Genomic DNA, 24,539 nt, shown 5'->3' on the forward strand with positions numbered 1-24,539 from the left:
CCTCACCTCTGTATCTTCTCAAATGAAGGATGCCTTACTGTTATTCAGTCGCTAAGTCATGTCCAACTGTTTGCGACCACATGCACTGTAGCCTGCTAGGCTGCATTGTTTTCCACTATCTCCTGGAGTTTACCCAAATTCATGTCCATTGAGTCAGTAATGCTATCTAACTATCTCATCCTCTGCCGCCCCCCTTCTCCTTCTGTCTTCAGTCTTTCCCAGCATCATCGTCTTTTCTACTAAGTCAGCTCTTCGCATTGGGTGGCCAAAGTATTGGAGTATCAGTTTCAGCATCACTCCTTCGAATGAATATTCAGGGTTGATTCCTTTAAGATTAACTGGTTGGATCTCCTTGCAGTCCAAGAGACTCTTAAGAGTCTTTTCCAGCACCACAATTTGAAAGCATCAATTCTTCGGAGCTCAGCCTTATTTATGGTCCAGCTCTCACATCAGTACATGACCACTGGAAAAATCATAGCTTTGACTATATGGACCTTTGTCAGCAAAGTGACATCTCTGCTTCTTAATACACTGTTTACATTTGTCATAGCTTTCCTTCCAAGGAGCAGGTGTCTTTTAATTTCATGACTACAGTCACCATCTGCAGTGATTTTAAAACCCAAGGGAAAAAAAAAACTTGTCACTGCTTCCGCTTTTTCCCCTTCTATTTGCCATGAAGTGATGGGACCAGATGCCATGATCTTAGTTTTTTTTTTTTTAATGTTGAGTTTCAAACCAGTTTTTTTCACTCTCCTCTTTCACCATCATCAAGAGGCTCTTTAGTTCCTCTTCGCTTTCTGCCATTAGAATGGTATCATCTGCATATCTGAGGTTGTCAGTATTTCTCTCAGCAGTCTTGATTCCAGCTTGTGATTCATCCAGCCTGGCATTTTGCATGATATACTCTGAATATAAGTTAAATCAGCAGTGTGACAATATACAGCCTAGTTGTACTCCTTTCCCAACTTTGAAACAGTCAGTTGCTCCATGTCCAGTTCTACCTGTTGCTTCTTGATCTGCACACCGGTTCTCAGGAGGCAGCTAAGGTGGTCTGGTATTCCCATTTCTTTAAGAATTTCCCAACGTTTGTTGTGATCCACAAAGTCAAAGTTTAAGGCTTTAGCATAGTCAGTGAAGCAGAAGTAGATGTGTTTCTGGAATTCCCTTGCTTTCTCTATGCTCTAACAAATGTTGGCAATTTGATCTCTGGTTCCTCTGCCTATTCTAAACCCATATTTTACATCTGAAAGTTCTCAGTTCACATACTGCTGAAGCCTAGCTTGAAGAATTTTGAGCATAACCTTAATGTGAAATGAGTGCAATTGTATGGTAGTTTTAACATTCTTTGGCATTGCCCTTCTTTGGGATTGGAATGAAAACCTTTTCCAGTCCAGTGGCTAGAGGATGCCTATAAAAGTGCTTTGTATGCAACAAAAGGTGACAGAAATGTCAGTTGCTATTTAAATTTTCCACTATGAATCAAGGTACCCTCTTAATTCTTGTATGATTCCAAAAGACATGGTGTGTATTCAGGAAAGACAGTCACTGCAGAATAAGATGGAATCAAGAGTTCTTTGTGGCACTACCAAGCTCAGGGACAAAGGTGTCAGTAATTATGCTAGTGAAGCAGGTGTGTTAGCAGAGTTCTACTGAAATAAGAGGCTAGAATAACACAGAGGACAGTTGGTCTGGGTGTGAAGAACCTGCTCTTACCACTAAGGTATCATGTAGCAGGAGCCACTTTTCTATTTGGCTGCAGACTTAAATCTTGTTCTAGCACTTGTTCACTGGTGTTTTCTCGGGAGAGAAAAAGGTACCGCAAAACAAAAGTACTCATTCTGCCCCTGCAAAAGCATCATCTTTCAAGTGCAGCAAATTGAATCCACTTTGAAAGTTTAATTAAAACCTTACTTGAATTAAACTAACAAAGTTCAATTCACCATGTTTAAAATTGTGCTTCCGGTGAGAGGGGATATGGGGAGAGGGTTGGATTAGGAGCTTGGGATTAGCATATACAAGCTACTATATGTATAGAGTAGATAAACAATAAGGTCCTACTATATAGTACAGGGAACTATACTCAATATCCTATAATAGACTATAATGGAAAAGAATATGAAAAACAATATATATATATCTGTCTGAATCACTTTGATGTATAGCAGAAACTAGCACATTATAAATCAACTAAAGTTCAATAAAATAAGTAGAATAAATGCCTCTAAAGTCAGACCCCAAAGGGATGTTGTATAGTTTGTGGTTATACTGGACCTGGGAGTAATATTTATTAGTAAAAGAATCCTTCCTCCTTAGAGGTCTTAAGAATTGAGGAGTTTGAGAAATGCTCAGTCCTGGACTGACCAGTACAGTAGCCACTAGCTACTTGTGGCCAGAGAACACTTGAAATAGGGCTAATACAAACTGAGATGTGCTGTAAATATAAATATAAAATATACCAGATATATGAAGATTTAGTACCCCCCAATATATATCTCATTTATAATTTCTATATTAATTGAATGTTGAAATGGTAACATTTGGGGTATACTGAAATAAAAAAACATACTGTTAAAAATAATTTCACCTAAAAAAAAATAATTTCACCTATTCCTTTTTTATTTTTCAGTGTGGCTATAAATTTTTTAAACTTATATATATGGCATGCATTAAATTTTTTTAGACAGCACTACCATGGACAGTAGTAGATTTTGATTTATACATATTAGGTCTAAAATCTATTAGATTTTAAAATCAAAATCATTACTACCTATCAAAAGCATGCTTTGAAGATATGTGAATTTTGCTATTATTTTAAAATCCCAATCACTGTATTGGAACAAAATGTTGCCGAAGTTCTCCAAACAGTATTACAGCACTAGGAAAATATTTCCTCACTTGTTAACACTGCTTAATGTTCAGATGAGAGCAAGTGAAATTTTATGGTAATACATTTTAGATTAAATAATTACATATACTATTTTACTACAAATGGAAGCAGGAATGGAAAATTTATACTAATTATGTAGCTTAACAGAAAATAAAATGTCCATAATTTATTGTCTAACTATATCAATCATATTTTAGAAACATGCTTTTCAGTTAAAAATTGCTACTTTTGTTCTTTTCAGTTGAACTTATTTTTACTTTATCAGCCATGAGACCAAACAGTGATCTTAAATTGTCAAGTTAGATCATAGAATCAGTTGAGCACTGCGAAGTGGAGTATGTAGCTTTATGTTGCACACAGCACCACCTGTTGGAGAAATCTGTTACTGATTTTGAAAAATTCTGGAGGAAAAAATGAAAACTGAACTTAACCAAATCAGGGCTGTGGTTGAAGTGCAAAGAAAAAAAAAAAAAAATAGACTGTGGTTGGAGTGTAAAAAAAAAAAAAAAATAGAAAAAGCATGCTAAAATCTATCAGTTGAACCATAACACAATAGTAATTTGCTCTCAGTTCATTGCCATATAAATGTTCCTTTAAATCAATGGAATGATGCCCACCATGTACTTGACTAGACTAGAGCAGTTCCATCACCCCTGCTAGTCAGGGAATAAACACAGGACCAAAGCAGATGAGCAGTACCAATGCCAAGTTTTATACACATCTATGTAATGGACTTGCTAGCAATTCCATGTCTTAATGAACCATTATTGGGTCCAAAACTGACCTCAGACATCCTGTCACACATGTCAGGCGGGGAGGAAGGAGGGGGTGGCTCAGTGCCCTCCAGGGACAGTCAAGGACTGTGAGAGACTGGCCCATATCCTGCATCACCTTCAGTGTCGGTGTGAATGAGGCTGACGTGTGGACACTGCAGGTCTAGGCCCCTCGGAGCACAGTGCACTTACATGTTTGTGCCACATGCTGAGTTACCGATCGGTCTTTAGCTTTAAGACCCTATATCCGATCCTGATTTTGAAGATAGGATTATAGTCATTGTTTCTTGTCTGGATATAGTACCAATGGTTAAAAGGAGGGTTGAGGAAAGTTATGTAAGGGGGCTAATTGCTTAAAAGGCTTTTTATTTACATAAATAGAAAAGTAATCTAATGTGGAAGAATATTTTTCTAGAAAATAACATGGAGAAGCAGATGCAACGAATATGAGGCTTCTGCAGTCATAGCAGAAAACAGATTATTCCAGCGTGGCCAAACATGCCCTCCCTCACTTCTCTTCCTCCAGGAAGCATTCCCTAAAGCCCAGTCCAAGTTAGATCCACCTGGTAAATAGTCGACGGCACCTGGCCTGTCTTCTTCTGTAAGCAGCTTTGAGCTTTGCTCTCTTCATGGTGGACTCTAACGTTCATGCGTGCAGAGAGTGCTCTGGTGACAGTCATTATGCCCCATGTACGTAACAGCTCTTAGCAGTGTTGTCTCTTCATCATAATTTGTTGACTGAAAGAAGAAATAAATGACTTTTATCCAGGCATGTGCTGCCACTCTTGGTGATATATTTCCTCAGTAATTCAGTGACCCATACCTAAGAGAGAAAACAACTTCTAAACGAACGGATGCCACAAATGAGGAGAGGAGGTCTGGGAAGCAGGAAAAGGGCATGTAACGGTTAGAAATTAGTTTTCTAAAAATTAACTTCAAGATATAGGGTCATTAGAAATTATAGGGATTGCTAAACCTGGAGGGAAAAACAAACAGATATGTCATTATTTCCAGACATTCTGCATCATTAGCCCTCAATTACTTGTGCAAATCTGAATAACAAAGATCTCTACCTTGGTGTAAAATAATGCTGACCCAGACAGATGAATAGCAGATGCCAGAGTTCAATGAGTTAAATTACTGAAATTATGGGACCTTTCTGTACTGTCTTTGCAACTTCCCATGAATCTAAGTTTTCCAAAATAAAAATTGAAAAAGTTCCTACTGTGTTTCCTTTGAGGAAGAAGAGTCAAATATATAATTTGAGGGGTTTTTCCTCTAACCTCATGGAGGGCTTGTTCCAAAAGTTGCATGTTCAGATGGAGCTGAACATTAGTTCCAAGAAATGAATGTCTATAATTTTCTGAAATATTTCAGTGAGTATATTACACGTGTGCTATTGCTCCCCATAGTCTATGAAAAAAATATTAGTTGCTCAGTCACGTCTGACTCTTTGTGACCCCATGGACAGTTGCCTGACTGGGGTCCTCTATCCATGGAATTCTGCAGGCAAGAATACTGGAGTGGGTAGTCATTCCCTTCTCCACATATCTTCCTTACCCAGGGATTGAACCTGGGTCTCCTGAATTGCAGGCAGATTCTTTACTGTCTGAGCCACCAAATTTTATAGCCAGAGTTAAATACTATAAGTTTATCTTTTATTTCCCTCCTTTCCCCCAATTTATCTGCTACTTAATTTTCTGTTATTGGTGAAATTTTCTCTTAAAAACTGATAGCAGTTCTGATTTATACACTTGTAGAGGTGCAAAACAGAAATAGTGTGATTTTTCTTTAAAAGAAATCCAAACTTAGATCTGCCAAAGGCAGGCTCTGTGGCTCTCCTCTATCTCCAAGGTTGTGTGACCTTGGAAGGAATATGCAACCTAAGTTATGTCAACAGAACTGTGCAGGTGGTTTTGTATCATTTATTTGTCATATCTACTGCAGAGGAAAATTTCTTATCCTGATGTTATAAACCAGTAATGTAGGGCTCAGAGTTCAGGAATCTGTCCAAAGTGCAAGCTCACTGGTTTGAGAACTGGATTTGAACCTAAGATAGCTGTCTACAAAAACTTTCCACAGACCCATATGAGCTAGCCTGCCCTTTTGAATTCTGATATTCTAAGACTCCATTTTTTCCCACCACTCATTATTAAATACTCCATTCTTAGAAGAGCAAGCTAAGAGAACATTCATATGACCAGAAATGAAACCCCAGATACAAAAATCATCCTTTGTGAAACCTTTAGCTTGTATTCCTTTTATAGACTATTCACACTCAAACCTGCAGATCACAAACGGCCTTTAGAAAACAGATTCCATACAGGAAAGAGAGTCATGGACTCATTTAACCAAGTTATCAAGACATTTATGACATGCTTGTAAGAGTGAGGCCAAACTGATCAAGGTGATGGTTTAAATGCTTTAAGAAAAACTTATTTCGTGGGAATGTGATTTCAATTCTGTTATTTATGATTCATTGTATTATGACCTTCATAAGCATTCATATTTGCAAAGCATTTTATGATCCTTCTTGCTCTGTTGCAAAATCTCAGTTACAGAGAATCCTGTCACACCTTTTACCAAGAAGGAAACTAAATGAGTTACAAGGTACTTAAGAAATTTATCATTCATCAGCGAGGCAAGAATGCTATAGAACATTAGCTTCCATTTCTTATTCCACTGTCATCAGAACTTTCTGCTTCTGGAGTGAGCCAATAAGAAGTTATGTCATCTTTTGGATCAGGGTGTTTGTATATCTACCCACTAAGTTAAAGTCACTCAGTTGTGTCCGATTCTTTGTGACCCCATGGACTATACAGTCAGTGGAATTCTCCAGGCCAGAATACTGGAGTGGGTAGCCTTTCCCTTCTCCAGGGGATCTTCCTGACCCAGGAATCGAACTGGGGTTTCTTGCATCACAGGCGGATTCTTGACCAATTGAGCTATCAGGAAAGCTGATATCCACTACTCATCCACTTATCATTATCTATTCACTGCTCATTATCTATCCACTATTTACCCATTTATCGACCACTAACTAGTGGTTCAGTGTTAAAGAATCTGCCTGGCAAGCAGGAGATGCAGGTTTGATTCCTAGGTCAGGAAGATGCCCTGGAGAATGAAATGGCAACCCACAGCCACTCCAGTATTCTTGCCTGGGAAATCCCATGGACAGAGGAGCCTGGTGGGCTACCGTCCATGGGGTTGCAAAGAGTAGGACACGACTTAGTAACTAAAGAGCAGCAGCAGCAACCCATGTGCCAGCTAGCCTGCAAAGACATTGTGTCAAATAGTGGTTGATGTCCATGGTCTGCGTGGTTTTGTCCTTTCTCCCACCTGCATCTTAGCTCGAAAGCAGACCAGCTAAGTTAATTTGGGCAAGTCACTTAACCTCTCTGAACTTCAGACACTTACTTCACCAAAGTGCTATGTGGGCAAAATAGTAATTGACCTGCCACAAAGCAGACATGCAGTAAGTGTAAATTTTAACCTTCCTCCTGGCCAAACCTATTTCAGAACTCACCTCTCTCTTTTCCCTTTGATGTCCATATATGTAAGAGAGAGAGGGGAAAAGAAAAAAAAACTTTACTAGTAACAGATTTAAAGAAAGAGAGGGATTCCAAGGTCCTTTCATTGTGCAGGCATTAGAATCACCCTGAAAAGTAAGAAGCTCTTAATAATTTTTATGTCCTTGTCTCCTTTAATTCTATAGCTATGGAGTGGTTTAGTATATCTCTTTAAAAATCATTTAAAACTAATAGATATTTATTGTTCCCCCATAAGTACCTCTTCTCATATTGAAATGTCCTTGTTTTTCATGGGATCCTGTTGTCATGTTTTTAATAATTTGGAGTCTGGATACTTAAAGACAGATACAGGGTAAGAGTCTACTAAGACTTTGCTTCTCAAGTATGTCAAGTCATAAAGTCACCTGAGTTGAGTAGGGAAGTTTCAGGTTCCATCCCTGGGCTCCCAACTCAGAATCTCCACTACAGAAGCCCGGGAGTCTCTGCTATTAACACATAACACTGGTGTTACTTCTGATGTGGCCAGTTTGGGGGCACACTGCTCTGGGAGCTAGGTGACAGAGGAATTGCTAACAGCTTTAAAAGAGATTGGGTACAACACAGAGGGTCCCTGAGTCACTGGCAAATCCTAAAAGATGTCAGAAATTAAGCATGAAGCTTCTCCATTTACCAGTCATTTGCTGCATCTGATGGGTACACCTCATCTATTTGGAGTTGCCTTAGTGCTTCACACAAGGTAATGTGGCCTAAGTGTGACAAAGTGACCTCCATTACACCAGGTGGCAGTTCTTTGTAAACCCACTGCATTTGTTTCCAGGGGCAAAATATCCGTCTCTACCTTGTTGCTGTTTTTCAGTCACTAAATCATGTCCAACTCTTTGCAACCCGTGGACTGCAGCATGCCAGGCTTCCCTGTCCCTCACTATCTCCGAGTTTGTCCAAGATCATGTCCACTGAATCGGTGATGCCATCCAAGCATCTCATCCTCTGCTTCCCTCTTCTCCTTTTGCCTTCTGTCTCTCCCAGCATCAGGGTCTTTTCCAGTGAGTCGACTCTTCGCATCAGGTGGCCGAAGTATTGGAGCTTCAGCTTCAGCATCAGTTCTGCCAATGAGCATTCAGGGTTGATTTCCTTTAGAATTGACTAGTTTGATCTCTGTGCTGTCCAAGCGACTCTAACTCCTCACAAATGTACATGCACACACCCACAACAGTCAAAAACACAAACAGCTAAGAAGTACACATTATCACAAGTCCCCAGAAAGATGCCTTACTCCTTCCGGTGGGTCCAGACTGATTGGAGTAAGCTTAATACTCACAGGATACACACTTGTTACATTCCAGGTTAGGACATCTGTCTTGTTTGAAGTGTGTAATTTCATAGCAGAGTCCATGTAAATTGCTTGCACTATGTGGAATCCTAAGCCATTTCTACAGGAGGACATAATCATAGCTTTGAAACTGAAGGAAAAAAGAATCTACTTAGCTGATGGTGAGGAGTTGCACAGCAATTGAAACAAACTATCAGAACTTTCTCAGTTGGAGCAGACATTATGAACTCTGGGAATTCAGACTTTTTAAAATAAGCCAAATCATGGGAAAGGAAATATATCTGCTCTGAATGGAAACTTTTATTCTCTGTCAAGTGCTGAATAGGTGAAAACTTGCCCAGAATATTTTCCTGAACAAACTTTTTGATTCCTTTCTGTTTTTTCTATAGTAGGGCTTTTTAAATTATTATTATTATTTACCTTTGTTTTCTTTTTCTTCACTAGAGACTCAGTATTTAGGTTTTGACAGAGCAGAGGGGAAGGAGATGGTTAAAAAAACAAACACTGGACCAAGACTTCAGTTCTGTCTTTGATCTGGGTTGACCCTATTTCTCTCCTAGTTAGCAGTTAACTTGGTAGTAGTTAATCTGTAAAATGAGAATATGTCACTGATCCAATTACCTAACCAGCTGTTTTACCTTTCTACACATTTCTGTGTAGAATAGCCATAATCTCAGCCCAGAGTCTAATAGAGGAGATGGACACCTTCTCAGTGGAGCAATGGTAGGCATGTACTGTAGGTGTCAGGGGAAGTGAAAGGAGGTTTCTGTGAGTAGCAAACAACAAAACAAAACCAGTCCCCTCCCCGAAGTGTGGGGATCTCCCCTTTATTTTATAGCAATTAAAACCACCCCAGCATGTAAACCCGAAGGTAACACTCTCTTATTCCCCACCCTCTCCTCACTTCACCTCCAACTCCAGTTACCAGTGCTAACAGCGTAGAAGGTTTCTTCTGCAAATTTCTCTTGTGAAAGTATACCAACATAGATTATACTTTTCCTCTAGAAAGGATCATACTATGCATGTTGCTCAGCATCTTGTGTTTTTCCTCACTTTACACATGTCAATCACTACCTGTCTGGCTCCCTCCTTCCCTCACAGCTCACCTCTAACGTCACCTCCTTAGAGAGGTGTTTCCTGACCCTCCACCCATTAGACTGTAATCTCCCTGGGGCCGTGACTTTCGTTTGCTCTCTGCTGTACCCCTGGTGACTAGACCAGTGCCCGCACACAGTGTGTCCTCAGTAAACACTTGGTAGGTGGATGGATCCAAATCCTCCTATTCACTTGCTCTGGGAATGAGAGTGTGGACAAACTGACTTATCAAACAGTGCCCTTACTGATGGGCACACAGGCTCTTTCAAGCTTTAGTCATTCAAGCAACGCTGCTTTGCCTGAGCTTATAAAAGAATGTCTTCCCTGGTGGATCAGACGGTAAAGCGTCTGCCTATAATGTGAGAGACCTGGGTTCAATCCCTGGGTTGGAAAGATCTCCTGGAGAAGGAAATGGCAACCCACTCCAGTATTCTTGCCTGGAAAATCCCATGGGTGGAGGAGCCTGGTAGGCTACAGTCCATGAGGTCGCAAAGAGTCGGACATGACTGAGCGACTTCACTTTCATTTCCACTTTATAAGAGAATGTCAGAAAATAGGGTTGTTGGGTCCAGGGATAGATGCGTTTTCATTTTGAACAGAAGATGCCCCATTACACTATCAAAAGATTACTGCTATTCACACCCACCAGCAATGACTGAAAGCATCTGTTTTCCCCCAATTTTCTCTTGATATTATTGGTTTTTAATATTACCCGGAGGTGGGTGTAGCAGGAGGTTGAACTATGTTTGAATTGGTATTTCCATGTAAATTACCAAGATTGAATATTTTAATATGTTTATTGGCCATTTTCTGTGACTCACCTGTTTATAACATTTTACATTTGTGCTAGTTTCTCCGTCATCTTGTTAACAACTTGTAGCTGCCGTTAGTATTGAGCATATTAGTTCTTCATTTGTTACGTGTCGCTATTACCTTTCCCAGCCTACCTTTTGTCATTCGTTTACTATTTTTGCCATAGAAAGCTTTACATGTTTATATAGTCAAACTGCCTTTTACAAGGAGCTTAGCTCAGTGCTCTGCTGTCACCTAGATGACTGGGACGGGAAGGCGGTCCACACGGGAGGAGGTGTATGTATAATATAGCTGATTCACTTTGTTGTGCAGCAAAACTAACATAAAGTTAAAACTAACTAAAGCAAAAACTAACATAGAGTTGCAACTCTATCCCAATTAAAAGAAATTTTTTTAGGAAATAAATGTTATTTAAATTTTATAAAACTGCCTTTTAGGCCTCTGAGTGTCCATTTTTTTTAATGTATTTTTAATTGGAGGATAATCGCTTTACAATATTTTATTGGTTTCTGTCATATATCAATGAATATGATTCAGACAATGAATAAGCCATAGGTATGAGTGTCCAGTTTTGAATATGAAAGTTTCTCCTATCCAAGGCTAAAAGATACTCTCTTGATTTTTTTTTTGGTGATATTTTAATTTTTAAGTAATTAAGTCTCTGATCCAAAGGGAATTTTTATTAACATATGGTAAGATATAGAGATTGAGCTTTAGCTTCGTTCTTCCAAATAGATTTTCAGTTATATCAACATCATCTTTTAAATAAACCATCTTTTCCTGACTGAATTAAAGTTTAAATATATGACTTTGATTTAAATATACTAAAAACATAATAGATATATAAAAGTAGATATATATGGACTTACATATATACTATATATGTATATATGTGTGTGTGTGTATACACATATATGAAGGTAAATCTATTTCTTGATTCTATTTTGTCTCCCTGACCTACTTGTCTATTATTATGTATTTCTTATACATATTTTATGTCTCTTTATATAACTCTTTTATTGTGATATTTCTAAGTTTGCAAATTTTATAAATTTCCCCTTACAAATCTTTTCTAAAATACTTTTCTACTCTTCTTAGTCTCAAATATTATTTTGTATGTTGTTTGAAATCATTTATTTTCATTAAACCTATCAGAATTCTGCATAAAGTTGGGCTTTTGAAAGAAATCCGGTTGGCTTCACTGTAGGAAGTGGACTGGAGTAAGGGGAGGCGAGGACAGGGAGATGGTTAAGGGGTGGTATCAGTAACGTGGGTTTCCCAGGTGGCACTAAGGGATAAAGAATCCACCTGCCAGTGCAGGAGATGCAAGAGACGCGAGTTCAATCCCTGGGTTGGGAAAATCTCCTGAAGTAGAAAATGGCAACCCACTCCAGTGTTCTTGCCTGGAAAATTCCATGGGCAGAGGAACCCGGTGGGCTACAGTCCATGGAATCACAAAGAGTCGGAGAACTGGTTGAAACAGGGTCTGAACCAAAGGGATGACAGGAGAGTACACCATTTCCAAAACAGAACCAACTGGACTTTGATCTTTGGATATGAAGTACAAAGGAAAGTCAGTCAAAGCTAGCAGACTGGAGGACTGGGCAAGGTGTAAAACAAAGCGTCTACCGGAGTTAGGACTACAGGGCAAGAAGCAGGTTTGCAGGTGGACAGAAGGGAAGAAGATGTGTCCACTTGTAGGTAAATTGAGCTTGATGGATGAAGGCCATTGATGAGTAGACAGATAGTGGTGATGATACAGATAATTTGGGTAATTTAAAAATATTTTAGGGACGTCCCTGGCATTCCAGTGATTAAGAATCCACCTTCCAGTGTAGGACGTGTGGGTTCAGCCCCTGATCAGGCAAAGATCCCACATGCTTGCAGCCAAAAGAAGAAAACATAAAACAGAAGGAATATTGTAATGAATTCAATAAAGACTTGAAAAATAGTCCACATCAAAACAAATATTTAAAAATATTTTAAAGAGATTTTCAAATAAAGTTCCAGAGTCTTTCACACATAGTGAGGTACTTACTTTCTTGTGAGGCCCTTCTATTTTATGACTCATTCTTTGGGCAGTTGAGGGCATTATTATAAATAATTACAGACAACGTATCTCTTCCTGAAGAGCAGAAATTTGTCCATTTGTGGCAAAAGGCCAGTTTTTGAAAATGTTTATTCCTCTTTAGTAGAAATATTTTTCTACAAATACTGCATGTGAATAGCTTTATAAAATATTTTTGCAAAGTTTAGTATTATTTTAGGGTCACTGTAGTTTTCTCTATATCATAAAGCTCTGTTTTGACTACTGAATCTAAATAATTTTACCTGTCAGAATTACACATCAGTTTGTCTCAAGGTATTGTGTAGATAAGCTTATTCTCATGGCTTTTTCATTCATTTTTTCTTTTCAGAACTTGACAGCCTGGAGGAGTTAGGGAAAAAGCGCATCTGCAGGATTATCACTAAGGATTTCCCCCAGTATTTTGCAGTGGTTTCACGGATTAAGCAGGAAAGCAATCAGATTGGTCCTGAAGGTGGAATTCTGAGCAGTACCACTGTGCCCCTTGTCCAAGCTTCTTTCCCAGAGGGTGCTTTAACCAAAAGAATTCGAGTAGGCCTCCAGGTAATGTTCACAGAAAGTTTTCTCCTTGGTACACAGAGAGTGTGTGAGCATGTTCTGCTCTGAAAACTGCTGTCATGACTCAGCCTAATGATATATTGCTAACTGAAGCATTGGGCCATTGGGGGACTCATCAGTCTATTTTAAATAAGAAGTATAAAGTTAGCTAAGTGGCTTATCAAAATAGGTACATATTTTAGGGGTTTTCTGTTAGATGTATCACTTGAAACATCTTTTTTTGTTTGTATGATTAAAAAAAAAGATGAAAGATTTTTTTTTTAATCATAGATTATTGGTCTCAGTAATGTGGAGTGGAGCAACAAAGCGCCAAAGAGCACATAGACCATTAAAGAAACAAACCATATTTCACTTGGTTTATAATATGCCACATCACAAAAATCAGTAATAGTGAAACTTGCAAGCTTTCAAATTTTAGTTCAAGCAAATCATAAATGCTGGGTTTTATCCAGCCAGTTGGAACCTGTTTTGGTTTGGAAAGCTGGCTGAAAATCTTGGCAAGAATGGTCTTTCTTGCATTTATTCGTTTCTGTTAGAACCTAGCCAGAACCTAGCCAGAACTTTTTTTCTCACTGAATAAGGAAAATAACCTGAAATAACTTTGTTTTGTTACTTAATATAGTAATTAATAATTTGACTGAGAGTTCAGTAAACATTTGGAGCTAAAGAGACTACCTTTTTTTTTTTTTATTTTTTCAGTGGGTTTTGTCATACATTGACATGAATCAGCAATAGATTTACACGTATTCCTCATCCCGATCCCCCCTCCCACCTCCCTCTCCACCCGATTCCTCTGGGTCTTCCCAGTGCACCAGGCCCGAGCACTTGTCTCATGCATCCCACCTGGGCTGGTGACCTGTTTCACCATAGATAATATACATGCTGTTCTTTCGCAACATCCCACCCTCACCTTCTCCCACAGAGTTCAAAAGTCTGTTCTGTACTTCTGTGTCTTAAAGAGACTACCTTATATTTCAGTAGTATGAAGTTCCTTTCAATTGTCTCCCCATATTGAATATTTTACCAAATAGCAAAGAAACAAAAAAAGAGAAGAAATTAGGGTTGTTAGACTAGAATTGACGTCCATTGAAATCTCATATGCCTTTTTGTTACTTAACTCTGGAAACATCCATTTTTACATGAGTATAAGTTGCCTTTGTAGTATTTTACTAAATGCCCTGCATAGATATAAAATATACTAGACTCAATGTCTGTTGTCCTTTGGATTAGACCGAGATGTTTCTCTGCTCTGAGATCCGATTCCCTCTCTCTTTCATGCCAGGCCTGTGTTCTGTTGGGGATATACTCGAGCTATTAGTTCCTACTACAGTGCTGTATTTGATTCATTCTTTCCTGAAGTAGAAAGGGTGAATAAGAGAGACTTTTTTTGCCCCAAAATTTTTAATAAGTTTTCTTTAAAATAACAAAAGTTCTGGGGGGTTATAGTCTCTTCCATTTCCAAATATCAATAAACATATTAAAATATGCTAAACTTCACTCAGTAAAACTACCATTAAAAAAAGACGGACAATACCAAGTGTCCGCAAATACGTGGAACAACCAGACCACTCACACCTGCTGGTGAGAATTAGAAATGGTCCTGCAACCAGCATTTTGGAAAACAGTGTGGCGGTTCTGTTGTAATGGTGGTCATATGTGTATCTCAAATAGCAATTTGGCTCTTACTCTTAGATATATAACTACCAGAAATCCATACATATGGCCATCACAAGGCATACACAAGAATGTTAACAGCAGAAGTAAGACATTTTTTGGTGGTTGTTATTGGTCTTTTCCTCCTCAAATAAAAAGTCAACTTTCTGATAAGAGAAAAATGTCCAACTTCATTTAAGGTCCTCTCTCTTGTCTCTAGGCCCAGCCTGTTCCAGATGAAATTGTGAAAAAGATCCTTGGAAACAAAGCAACATTTAGCCCAATTGTCACTGTGGAACCAAGAAGAAGGAAATTCCATAAGCCTATCACAATGACCATTCCAGTGCCCCCAGCCTCAGGAGAAGGTGTCTCCAATGGATACAAGGGAGATACCACACCCAATCTGCGCCTTCTCTGTAGCATTACAGGTTTGGTTAAGTTGTTGCTGTCCTTGCTGTTTTTGCCATAGCACTTGTAATGATTCTGTACAAAGACAGAAAACCTTTAAACATCCCTACCAACATTATAAATAAAGTAGAAAAAAAAATACATTTTACTTGTCCATCACCTCATCTCTATTATGCCTGTAATTATTTCTTGAAGATGCTGATAGCATGACAGTTAAAATTCAGTGACACCATTTTTCCTGCTTTTAAGTTTAGTGTTAATAATAGTGCTTTTTAAAGGTGACTGAGGTATTACTGAATTTACTGGAGCATCTAGTAATCTCTCCGTGACTTAGGTTACTGACCTAGAAACACCCTGTAGGCTATAGGAAATTGGATGGACTGGGGAAAACAGGCTCCCACAGAGCACCAAGAGTAGGGAAGAGCCCAGTGAATACATAATTTTTTTTACCTACTCTGTTCACAAGTGTGATCCAAGAGACTAAACATGCAGGTTTAGGTGATAGGCACCTTTTGTGATAAGCTCCCAGAATCCAGAGCTAACGCATCATCTGATTAACCTAAGATGATGTTTAACTTAAAGTCCAAGGTTAAAATAGGTTTTCTCATTTGTTTTTTTCTAAAGAATAATTTTAATGACTGGTTCCCCTTTTAGCCTGGAAAATTAAATGATTCAGGCAGTATAAAATGGACTCCCTCTTAACTTTCTGATAGTTCTTGCCATTGTTGTATTTTAAAAAATCATACTGTCTACCTGAAGCAACAGATCTTTGCACTTGTAGATTGTAGCTTAAAATGAAGTTGTGTGCCCTAAGTTTAAGCCATTCATTAGTATCTAGACAAACAAAAAAATTTTTTTTTTCTAATGTAATATTATCTTACAAGAAGATCACTATAAGCTGGTAAAAGGAAAGTAGAGAGGAAAACCACCTTTAGTGCATGTCATTAATTGAAAGTGTTCAAGTTTTACAAGTTACTGGCTATACAGAAAGAACAGGATGATGATAAAAATTTTACAAGGAGCATATCTATAATAAAGTCAATATATCTGCTGCTGTTCTCTCAGGGGGCACATCGCCTGCTCAGTGGGAAGACATCACAGGAACTACTCCTTTGACATTTATAAAGGATTGTGTCTCTTTTACAACCAATGTTTCAGCCAGGTATGGAAGTAAAGGCTTTCAAAAAGCACTAGGAATTGTTTTTTATTACCTTTTGGAAAGTAAAAAAATGTGCTTAATACCAGTATGATTATTCTTTAAAATGTTGATGGTAAAGTTGGGCCTAACTCCAGAAATTTTAAATTCACTTGGATGTCATATTATCCAGCCCTCACAGGAAGCTGTAAGATGGTAAACTTGCTTCTTCCAGTAGAAATTCTTAGCAATTCATAAAAACTAATAGGATTTCCTTTCTCTCCCATTTTCTACCATAAAATTCTTGTTCCTTCCAAGGTGAAGTAATAAATTCTTAAACAGGAGTAGAAAGGAAGGTTTATTATGGGTATGTATAAGATGGGAAGGAGAGTTTTATGGAAAAGAAAATAGAGGAAAAATTCCTTAGCATTTTCTTAGCAAAATCATAACAATAATAAACATAGGGTTTCTTTGTTTGATAAACACAGTAAACATCTTTGCTATTTGTTTAAATGAACAAGTAATGTTTTGGTTTAGTTCCTTTATATACTCTACTTTTTTAAAATGGTAAATTTTTTTAAGATTTGGCTTTGACATCTCGTTTTTATACTTTCGTTACTGTTTTGTTTTTGTCTTCCTCAGATTTTGGCTTGCAGACTGCCATCAAGTTTTAGAAACTGTAGGGTTAGCCACACAGCTGTACAGAGAATTAATATGTGTTCCATATATGGCCAAGTTTGTTGTTTTTGCCAAAATGAATGATCCTGTAGAATCCTCTCTGCGATGTTTCTGCATGACAGATGATAAAGTGGATAAAACTTTAGAGCAGCAAGAGAATTTTGAGGAAGTTGCAAGAAGCAAAGATATTGAGGTACCTTGTTTTCAGCAAGTTCATTCTATTACATTCTCCAGATATGGAGTTTTCTTTTTTATTTTGAGGTCATAATATAGCATGTACTATAAATTTCAAGTTCCTTGTTAATTTTAGTTTTTGTTTTAAAAGCTTGATACAGATTCACTCTTAAATAATTTTAAGTATCTTTGAGACTATTTTATTTGGTTAAAATGCACCACCAAGGAATCTAGGTCATGATCACAATTTTCCTGTGGCTACCTGAGTTATTATCATAGTCACCGTCTATACACATCACCATGACTTTCCACTTTTCAAACCAGTAATCAGATAAGTATCCAAGAGTCCAAAACAACTTTCAGACTCTATGGATAAGTGATTGATGTCAGGTACATTCTCAAATATGTTTAAAATTGGGAGAATAAGTCTATAATTCTGTCTTTTGCATGTCCATGTTACAGTTTCCAATCACAGTGAACCAATAATTATTTTTGTGGAAAATAGATGTAACTGCCCAATCAGAAGACAAATGTGACATAGAAACATATCAATCTTAATGTTATATTGACTTAAAATCTCAGAACTCTCTCAATTTAAATTAACATTAAATTATGTATTTCTTTTACTCTAAAAGGTTCTTGAAGGAAAACCTATTTATGTTGATTGTTATGGAAACCTGGCCCCACTTACCAAAGGAGGACAGCAACTTGTTTTTAATTTTTATGCTTTCAAAGAAAATAGACTGCCATTTTCCATCAAGGTAAATCACCTTTAAGAGAGATTCTGTGGATTTTTTAAAAATAATCTTAAAGGTTAAAGAAGATTCTAATGATTTATTCTGTTTAAAATATCCCACCAAACTTCAATTCATAGGAATGAGATCAGATTTTTGTCCTAGTTCTATGTGAGTGTACTTCTGAGCTAGGAAAAACTGTAGAATTAGTAAAAAGAGTTTCTACCTTTTAAACAGTTAAGTGATCATTTATATTTAGACAAATGTTTGTAAGCCCAAGAAATCTAGAGCAATAACACACATCATATCTGGAATGCTCAGTAATCAAATAATTGATGAAATCCAGATTGAGTATTCATTTCATCTTTATTTCTGGTCGAGCCCAGGACATTCTGGAGAGACCGTCTTCCTCCTCAGAGAACCAAAAGATATAGGGCAATTGTTTTATTATTATTTGCTTCTGTTATTGTTGTTAAAACTGAGGCTTTGAAAAAAAAATTATTGGACAGGAAGAAAATGAATACAACTCAGACTATTGGATTGTCAGGATGAGACAAGCCAATACAACATTCCTATGTTTAGGCTATTGATTGGGCATTCTAAATCTTTCCAAGTTTAAATGTGACTACATTGGCTGACATGAGATTGATATCACCTTTTCCCTTTACTTTTCCTGCCTCTCAAAGGGTCCCATAAAACAAACATGCTTAACTCTTACACAGACAGGAATCCTCAGGAAAGTCTCTTTATGTAACTGTCAACTACCTTAATTCTTCTAGATTAGAGACACCAGCCAAGAGCCCTGTGGCCGTCTGTCTTTTCTGAAAGAACCAAAGACAACAAAAGGACTGCCTCAAACAGCTGTTTGCAACTTAAACATCACTCTGCCAGCACATAAAAAGGTATCTTTTAATACTGGTTTATTTTAACTTTCTTTCCCTGGTCTTGAAGAAGTAGGCCCTTGGTGTGCAATTAAGGAATGCTTTGTAACATGATTAAAGCTCTTGAAACTCAAGTTGTATTAGTCTCTTTGTGTAGATTGACTAAGTCTTGTGACTGTGGTGTCAAATTCTTATGGTTTGTATAATGGAGTCCTCTGTTTATTGCTTCTGCTTCTGCTGGTAGTTCATAGATTTTTTTTTTTTTTTTTTTTTTGCTTTCAAATAATGTCACATATTAATTTGCCATGGATGTGTAGCTCTTGATATGTTTTGTTGGCTTCTTTTGGTTTACTTTGCTTTCTAAAGCAGCTTGCATTTTGTGCTCCCTATTCAGTCCTTTTCATATCCTGATATTCTTTTCCCTGCTGTCCATTATAATATTCCTTGTCTCTGCAATGCATCTTGGGACCAAAAGGAGGCAGAGTCAGATCAAGATGATGAGGTAATATGAACACTTCTGCTTTTACTCTGTCAGAGATAGACTAGAAACAGAATCTGTATAAAAGAAGGTGCAGAGGGCTGAAGTGTGGGAAACGTGCTATATTTTTGCAGATCTTAGCTTAAATGAGGTAAAGGATACATTTTTTTTTTTAAAGAATAATTTACTCTTCCACATATACAGAAGAGTACTTCAGTACATTTAACAAAATTAAAATCTGGCCAATGACTTAAAAAGAGAAACTGAAGTTTTTTAGTTTAGCATTTTTAAATGTGATAGACTGGCATGTATAAATATACATTTGTGTGTATTTTCACCTAGTATCTACTGTATAACTTTTAAATCAAAGATGGTGATAATATGACATTTTATATGTTTTATGTACTATAAAATATGTGCTCAATGGCTGTTGATAAATATTTGATATTCTATTAAAAGACATTTATCTTGGCCATTTTTTAAGAGTATAATTGTTCAATTAAGTTTCGTAAGTTATCTCCTAATATTTCTCCAAGTTATATGATCATTGGATTTTTAAAACTCACACCTCAGTAATATTAAATAGAATCAGCAGCTTTAAGATTCAGTAACATTATTTCAATAAAGCCATTAACCTGTCTGTAATCTCCTCATCTACGTTTTATGCCTATGAACATACAGAAACAATAGCGGTAATCGGAATGATAAACTTTGTGGTCCTTTTTCCTTGAATGTACTCACAAAGAGTGAGTGTACATCTTGATGTATGTGCTTTCAATATGAACACATTTGGGAGAATTTATTGCTCAGCATCAGAAGTCTCTGTAACGCTCGTCTTTTATTTGTAGTTCCCTGTAGTCTGCTGTGTTGGTGCTCTTATATTTTGCTAAGTGATAGTTATTTGGTTAAGATATTGGGGTGGGGCTATAGAATCACAGTAGGGAACTAATATTTCCCTAAGAAAATCTGTTAAGAAGAAAAATAAGGATAAACAAGATATCGACATGCCATTGTACAAAATGTTTCAAAATGATGAAAATGTCACAAGGAACTGGAACATAATCATTCTCTCCTTTTTCTTTTCCAGACCGAGAAAACGGATAGACGACAGAGTTTTGCATCGTTAGCTTTACGTAAGCGCTACAGCTACTTGACTGAGCCTGGAATGAGTGAGTTTCCTAACACATTTACTAATCTACGTGGATTTTTATAAGAAGAGACATTTTTTCTATACAAACAGAATTTTGATATCATGTGAAAGAAAACTCAGTGGCAAAAGAACACTGCCTACAGGAAAATTTTATCATGAGATCTAAGTAATATTTTGTACATAGTTGGAGATACAAGGTACAAAAAGCCCCAGATCATAGCTTTAAAAGTTTTTCTTTAAGCCATTAGCTTTTTTTTTTTCTTTTTTTTCAGAATTAGAAATATCTATCACTTGGCTTTGAAAACCCTGATTTCACTTTGGTTGCTAACTATGTTAGGAGATAATACTATACCAAGATTGGTTTAAGTCCATGCTAAAAATAGAAAACATTTTCATACTTGTCGGATAGTATAAAAGATGATAAAGTAACTCTGGTCATTATTTCATTTGTCTTAATATTAGGTAGGTCATTCTAGCTTAGTTCTGATTCTTTTTTTCCCCAGTTGGCAGGAATTAGATTTTCCTACCTTCCTGAGGTAGCTTTTGTTTACTGATTTCTACTTCCTCCCACTCTTTCTCCCTCCCTCCCTCCCTCTGCTCTTTATTAAATATCAACTCTAAGGTTGGGCTTTACTAGACCAGTTAAACCCTTTTCTTCTCTCAGTAAATGTTTTGGTTCACTGTTAACTAGCTTGCAAGTACCAAGGCACAGATTCATCCAGTCATATTCATTCTTTTTCTCCCTTTGTCTTCCCTCCCCTCTCCCCTCTGCCTTATGGTTATCACCTCCAGTGATCACGGCCCTCATGATAAGCCTCTCCACCCACAGGAACTAAGAGCATGTTTGACTGATGTGGCATGGGGCCACTTTAACGATCAGAGGAGGATTTATGCAAACATTATTTTTAAATTAGTGAATCATTTCTGGCTGCTTCCCATTACTCACAGTTACTTGAGTTCAAGGAGGATTGGAAATTTACCAGTAAGAACCACAACTGTTTTTTCCCATCTTTCCTGAATTCTTGTTTCTGTGGGCCAACATAACATTAAATATGCAGCAGGAATCTACTCCACTACTTCATTCAGGTGGTCGTAGCATAATCTTCTGGAATCTATCCCCTGGAGAGCTCTTACATCCAGACACAAAACAGGGAGCATAAGCGAAAGGAAACCCAACCACACTCATGAATGTTCTTCCAGATCTCTTTTTTCCTCTAGTATAACTATCTAAATCTTTCCAAAACCATAAGGGCTGAAATTAACTCTCATTACTATAAAGCAGGGAAGATGTGTGTGTTTAACTAGATGTATGTATAAATTTCCTGGATAGAAGTTTTCCTTGAGATGCTACTTTGCCTCAAAGCTAGGGCTTTCGTGGCATGGCTGTTTGGGACTCTCAGGCCACATCCTTAAGCTCTGGACAGGCTCCAGCTACTTAAAGTCAGGTACCTCTGGACAGGCTCCTATCTGATTTTTGTGCCCTAAGGTGTTTATTTGGGGAATATATGAGTTGTAAGGTCAGGTGCATGTGCTAACATCAATTGAATTTTTCCCACTTCTGAAATGGCTGCTACTTTTCAGTTAGCTTCATGAAGGTATATGTAGTTTGTCTTCCTTGACTTTTGATAGGAGGAAGAAGGTTCTCTTCTCTGTTTTATGAGAGGGAGCATAATGGTGGACAGAAGAATGGGAAGGAGTAAAAAAGGACTAAAAGAAAAACTAGGGAAGTGTTATGACCCCTAAATTGCTGTTAGAAGAGAAAGTGAACACAACTTTTCCCATAGTTTCCTGTTCTTTCCACCTACCCAACCCACCCAACCTCTTAAAAAAAAAAAGATTCTGGTGTAATTCAGTGCTTGACATCCAGAATTCCCTTTGTTATAAGTGAAGAGTGAAAGTCGCTCAGTTGTGTCCAACTCTTTGGACCCCCTGCCAGGCTCCTCTGTCCATGGAATTCTCCAGGCCAGAATACTGGAGTGGGTAGCCGTTTCCTTCTCTAGGGGATCTTCCCAACCCAGGGATTGAACCCAGGTCTCCCACATTGTAGGCAGATTCTTTACCATCTAAGCCAACAGGGAAGGCCTTTGTTCTAAAGGGTATCACGAAATATGTATCATTAAGGCATAAAATATGTAACTAATCAGTAAATTGGCTGCTTTGTGCAAAGCATAAAACCGTAGATGTGGTTCCGAAGACTTCTCTGCTTAGTGGAGCCAGACTTGAGTGGTAAAACAGAGATGCTCTGCCAGTTTCTGGTAGTTATAAAAATAAGTCCTTCCTTAAGACATTGAACAGAGCCCAAATCACTGAGTTGAAGGAATCCCTAAACCTTCCATTTGCAGTGTGGTGTTCCCACAAGAATTAAAAAATATAATATTGAGAATTATGACCAGGAGGGGTAATGAATGGGTGAGTTTTTCCTTAGTTCTTCCACTTCTCTTTAGAATAATATGTAAGCCTAGAAAAGGATATGTTCTGAATGTTTGAATTTAAATGTACACTAGGAATGAAAATCTTCACCCCTGTGGGAGTAGCTGCTAATCCAAGGACTGGATTGTAGCAATGGCACAAGCACAGCATGAAGAGGAGCGTAAAGATGAAGCAGAGTCTCATTTCCTCTTCGAGTTTCACTCTTATTCTGAAACAGTGCTTTCTGGGAGCAAGACTGTACTCAACTTTGACATAGAACGTAACCCTTGGCAGGCATTCCAAACCTCTGCGACCAGCTTGGTTTCTGTCTTAGAACTGTAGAAATAGAGAGGACTCGGTGTGTGCTTGCCATCCCCCAGCAAGTATGTGGACTTCATCTGTATGTTTCTTGTCCCATTGCCAGAAGATGCTGGTATTAAATCCATCTTTCCTAGTGGTAGGTCTGCCTCATGGCTTCTCCAGTGTTTGGGGTGTCCATGAGTCCCATGAATATTCTGGGAAGGCACCAGAATTGGCCCCTCTGTTATTGATTAAACATATATACAGATATATTCTGTATCCCACTGTAGATACTTAAATCTGGGGTGTTAAAAATATGACTGTGCTTTTTAAATTTCCCCCATGATACCTTTTGAGAATTAGAAGTATGATGGATTCTGAAAAAATATCTGAGATAAACTATGTGCTTTTTGTCCATAATAAAGACAAACCAGACGTGGATACATTCTGTTGCAGAGGGATTTTTTCATATGCAGTATTAAATGTTTTCATAAAAATCTCAAAAGGTACCAAGACTTCACATCTCATGGAAAAAGTGTACTCTTCTTTCTAAATGCTCTTGTGAAAGTATTTTTAAAGTTTGCACATTGTGCATAATATGGCATAAAAACTGTATTACTTCTTTGGCTCGTTTGCCATGATATATCGCGCATGAGAAAATGTTTTCAGTTGCTTTGCTTGCTTATGGTAACCATGAACCATATTTCTGGTTTTTTTCCCCCTTTGTGTGTGTGTGTGTACACATGCATTCTAAAATCATTTCATATTATGTTTCTTTTTTTCTTCACCAAAAGGAATATACTGCATGGAAAAAATCAATGCAAACATTCCTTTTCTTTGTTTTTTTTCTTTTAAAGTTCTGACTCAGAAAATTTCTTGCTCTTATTGGCTTTTTATGGGTGTGAAGCATAACCGAATTGTGCATGGAAGATGCAAATTTAAAATCCAGTGGCTTCACAGTTTGCACATCAGTTGCCTGTCACTTAAAAGTTATTTTGGATTCTGCATGAAATAGGCTTGAGTGGTTTTCTAAAATAAGAGTTTTAGACATTTAATGTATAGCTATGCACATTGATATGGCTCTGAGTAGGTGGCATCTGTATCACTGAGAGGTTCAAGGAGAGGGAACATTAGAAATTACTGAAATAAGAGTTGTATGGTTGTGCAGAACAAATATGTACCTATACAGGCAAAACAGAAAGGCTACTGATATTTCAAAACCAGCACATAAGAAAGTCAATAGGAAGTAAGCGAACAGTTTTCCATTGTGGTTATTTTTCTCATTATTAATTCTTTCCTCATGTTTTTTATTTTTCATTGTTGGCCTATTGGTTGCAATGTGCTTTTCTGTCTTTCATTTCACATTGCTCTGTGTTTTATTTACTTTTATTTTTAACCTTGGATTAGTTGAGTCTATAGAAATTGTTTTTCCCCTCTTAATTGTTCCTTTTGCCTCTTCCATTCTGA

The 24,539-nt window shown here is 37.5% G+C and overlaps 1 protein-coding gene across 4 annotated transcripts in view; it reads left to right on the forward strand.

The window, feature by feature from the left end:
• ANK3 (ankyrin 3) overlaps positions 1-24,539 on the forward strand; it is a 374,580-nt gene that overhangs the window by 297,045 nt on the left and 52,996 nt on the right. For 2 of the 4 annotated variants that reach the window (XM_043476898.1, XM_043476899.1), the window contains exons 7-13: positions 12,846-13,057; positions 14,946-15,153; positions 16,199-16,295; positions 16,911-17,139; positions 17,756-17,881; positions 18,634-18,756; positions 20,301-20,382. In XM_043476898.1, the coding sequence (XP_043332833.1) occupies positions 12,846-13,057; positions 14,946-15,153; positions 16,199-16,295; positions 16,911-17,139; positions 17,756-17,881; positions 18,634-18,756; positions 20,301-20,382 (1,077 nt within the window). Of the gene's footprint in view, positions 1-12,845; positions 13,058-14,945; positions 15,154-16,198; positions 16,296-16,910; positions 17,140-17,755; positions 17,882-18,633; positions 18,757-19,210; positions 19,238-20,300; positions 20,383-24,539 lie in introns of all 4 variants that reach the window. The other 2 variants (XM_043476896.1, XM_043476897.1) reach the window with 2 other exon arrangements.

Source organism: Cervus canadensis, chromosome 8 (assembly GCF_019320065.1).
Source record: "Cervus canadensis isolate Bull #8, Minnesota chromosome 8, ASM1932006v1, whole genome shotgun sequence".
NCBI lineage: Eukaryota > Metazoa > Chordata > Mammalia > Artiodactyla > Cervidae > Cervus > Cervus canadensis.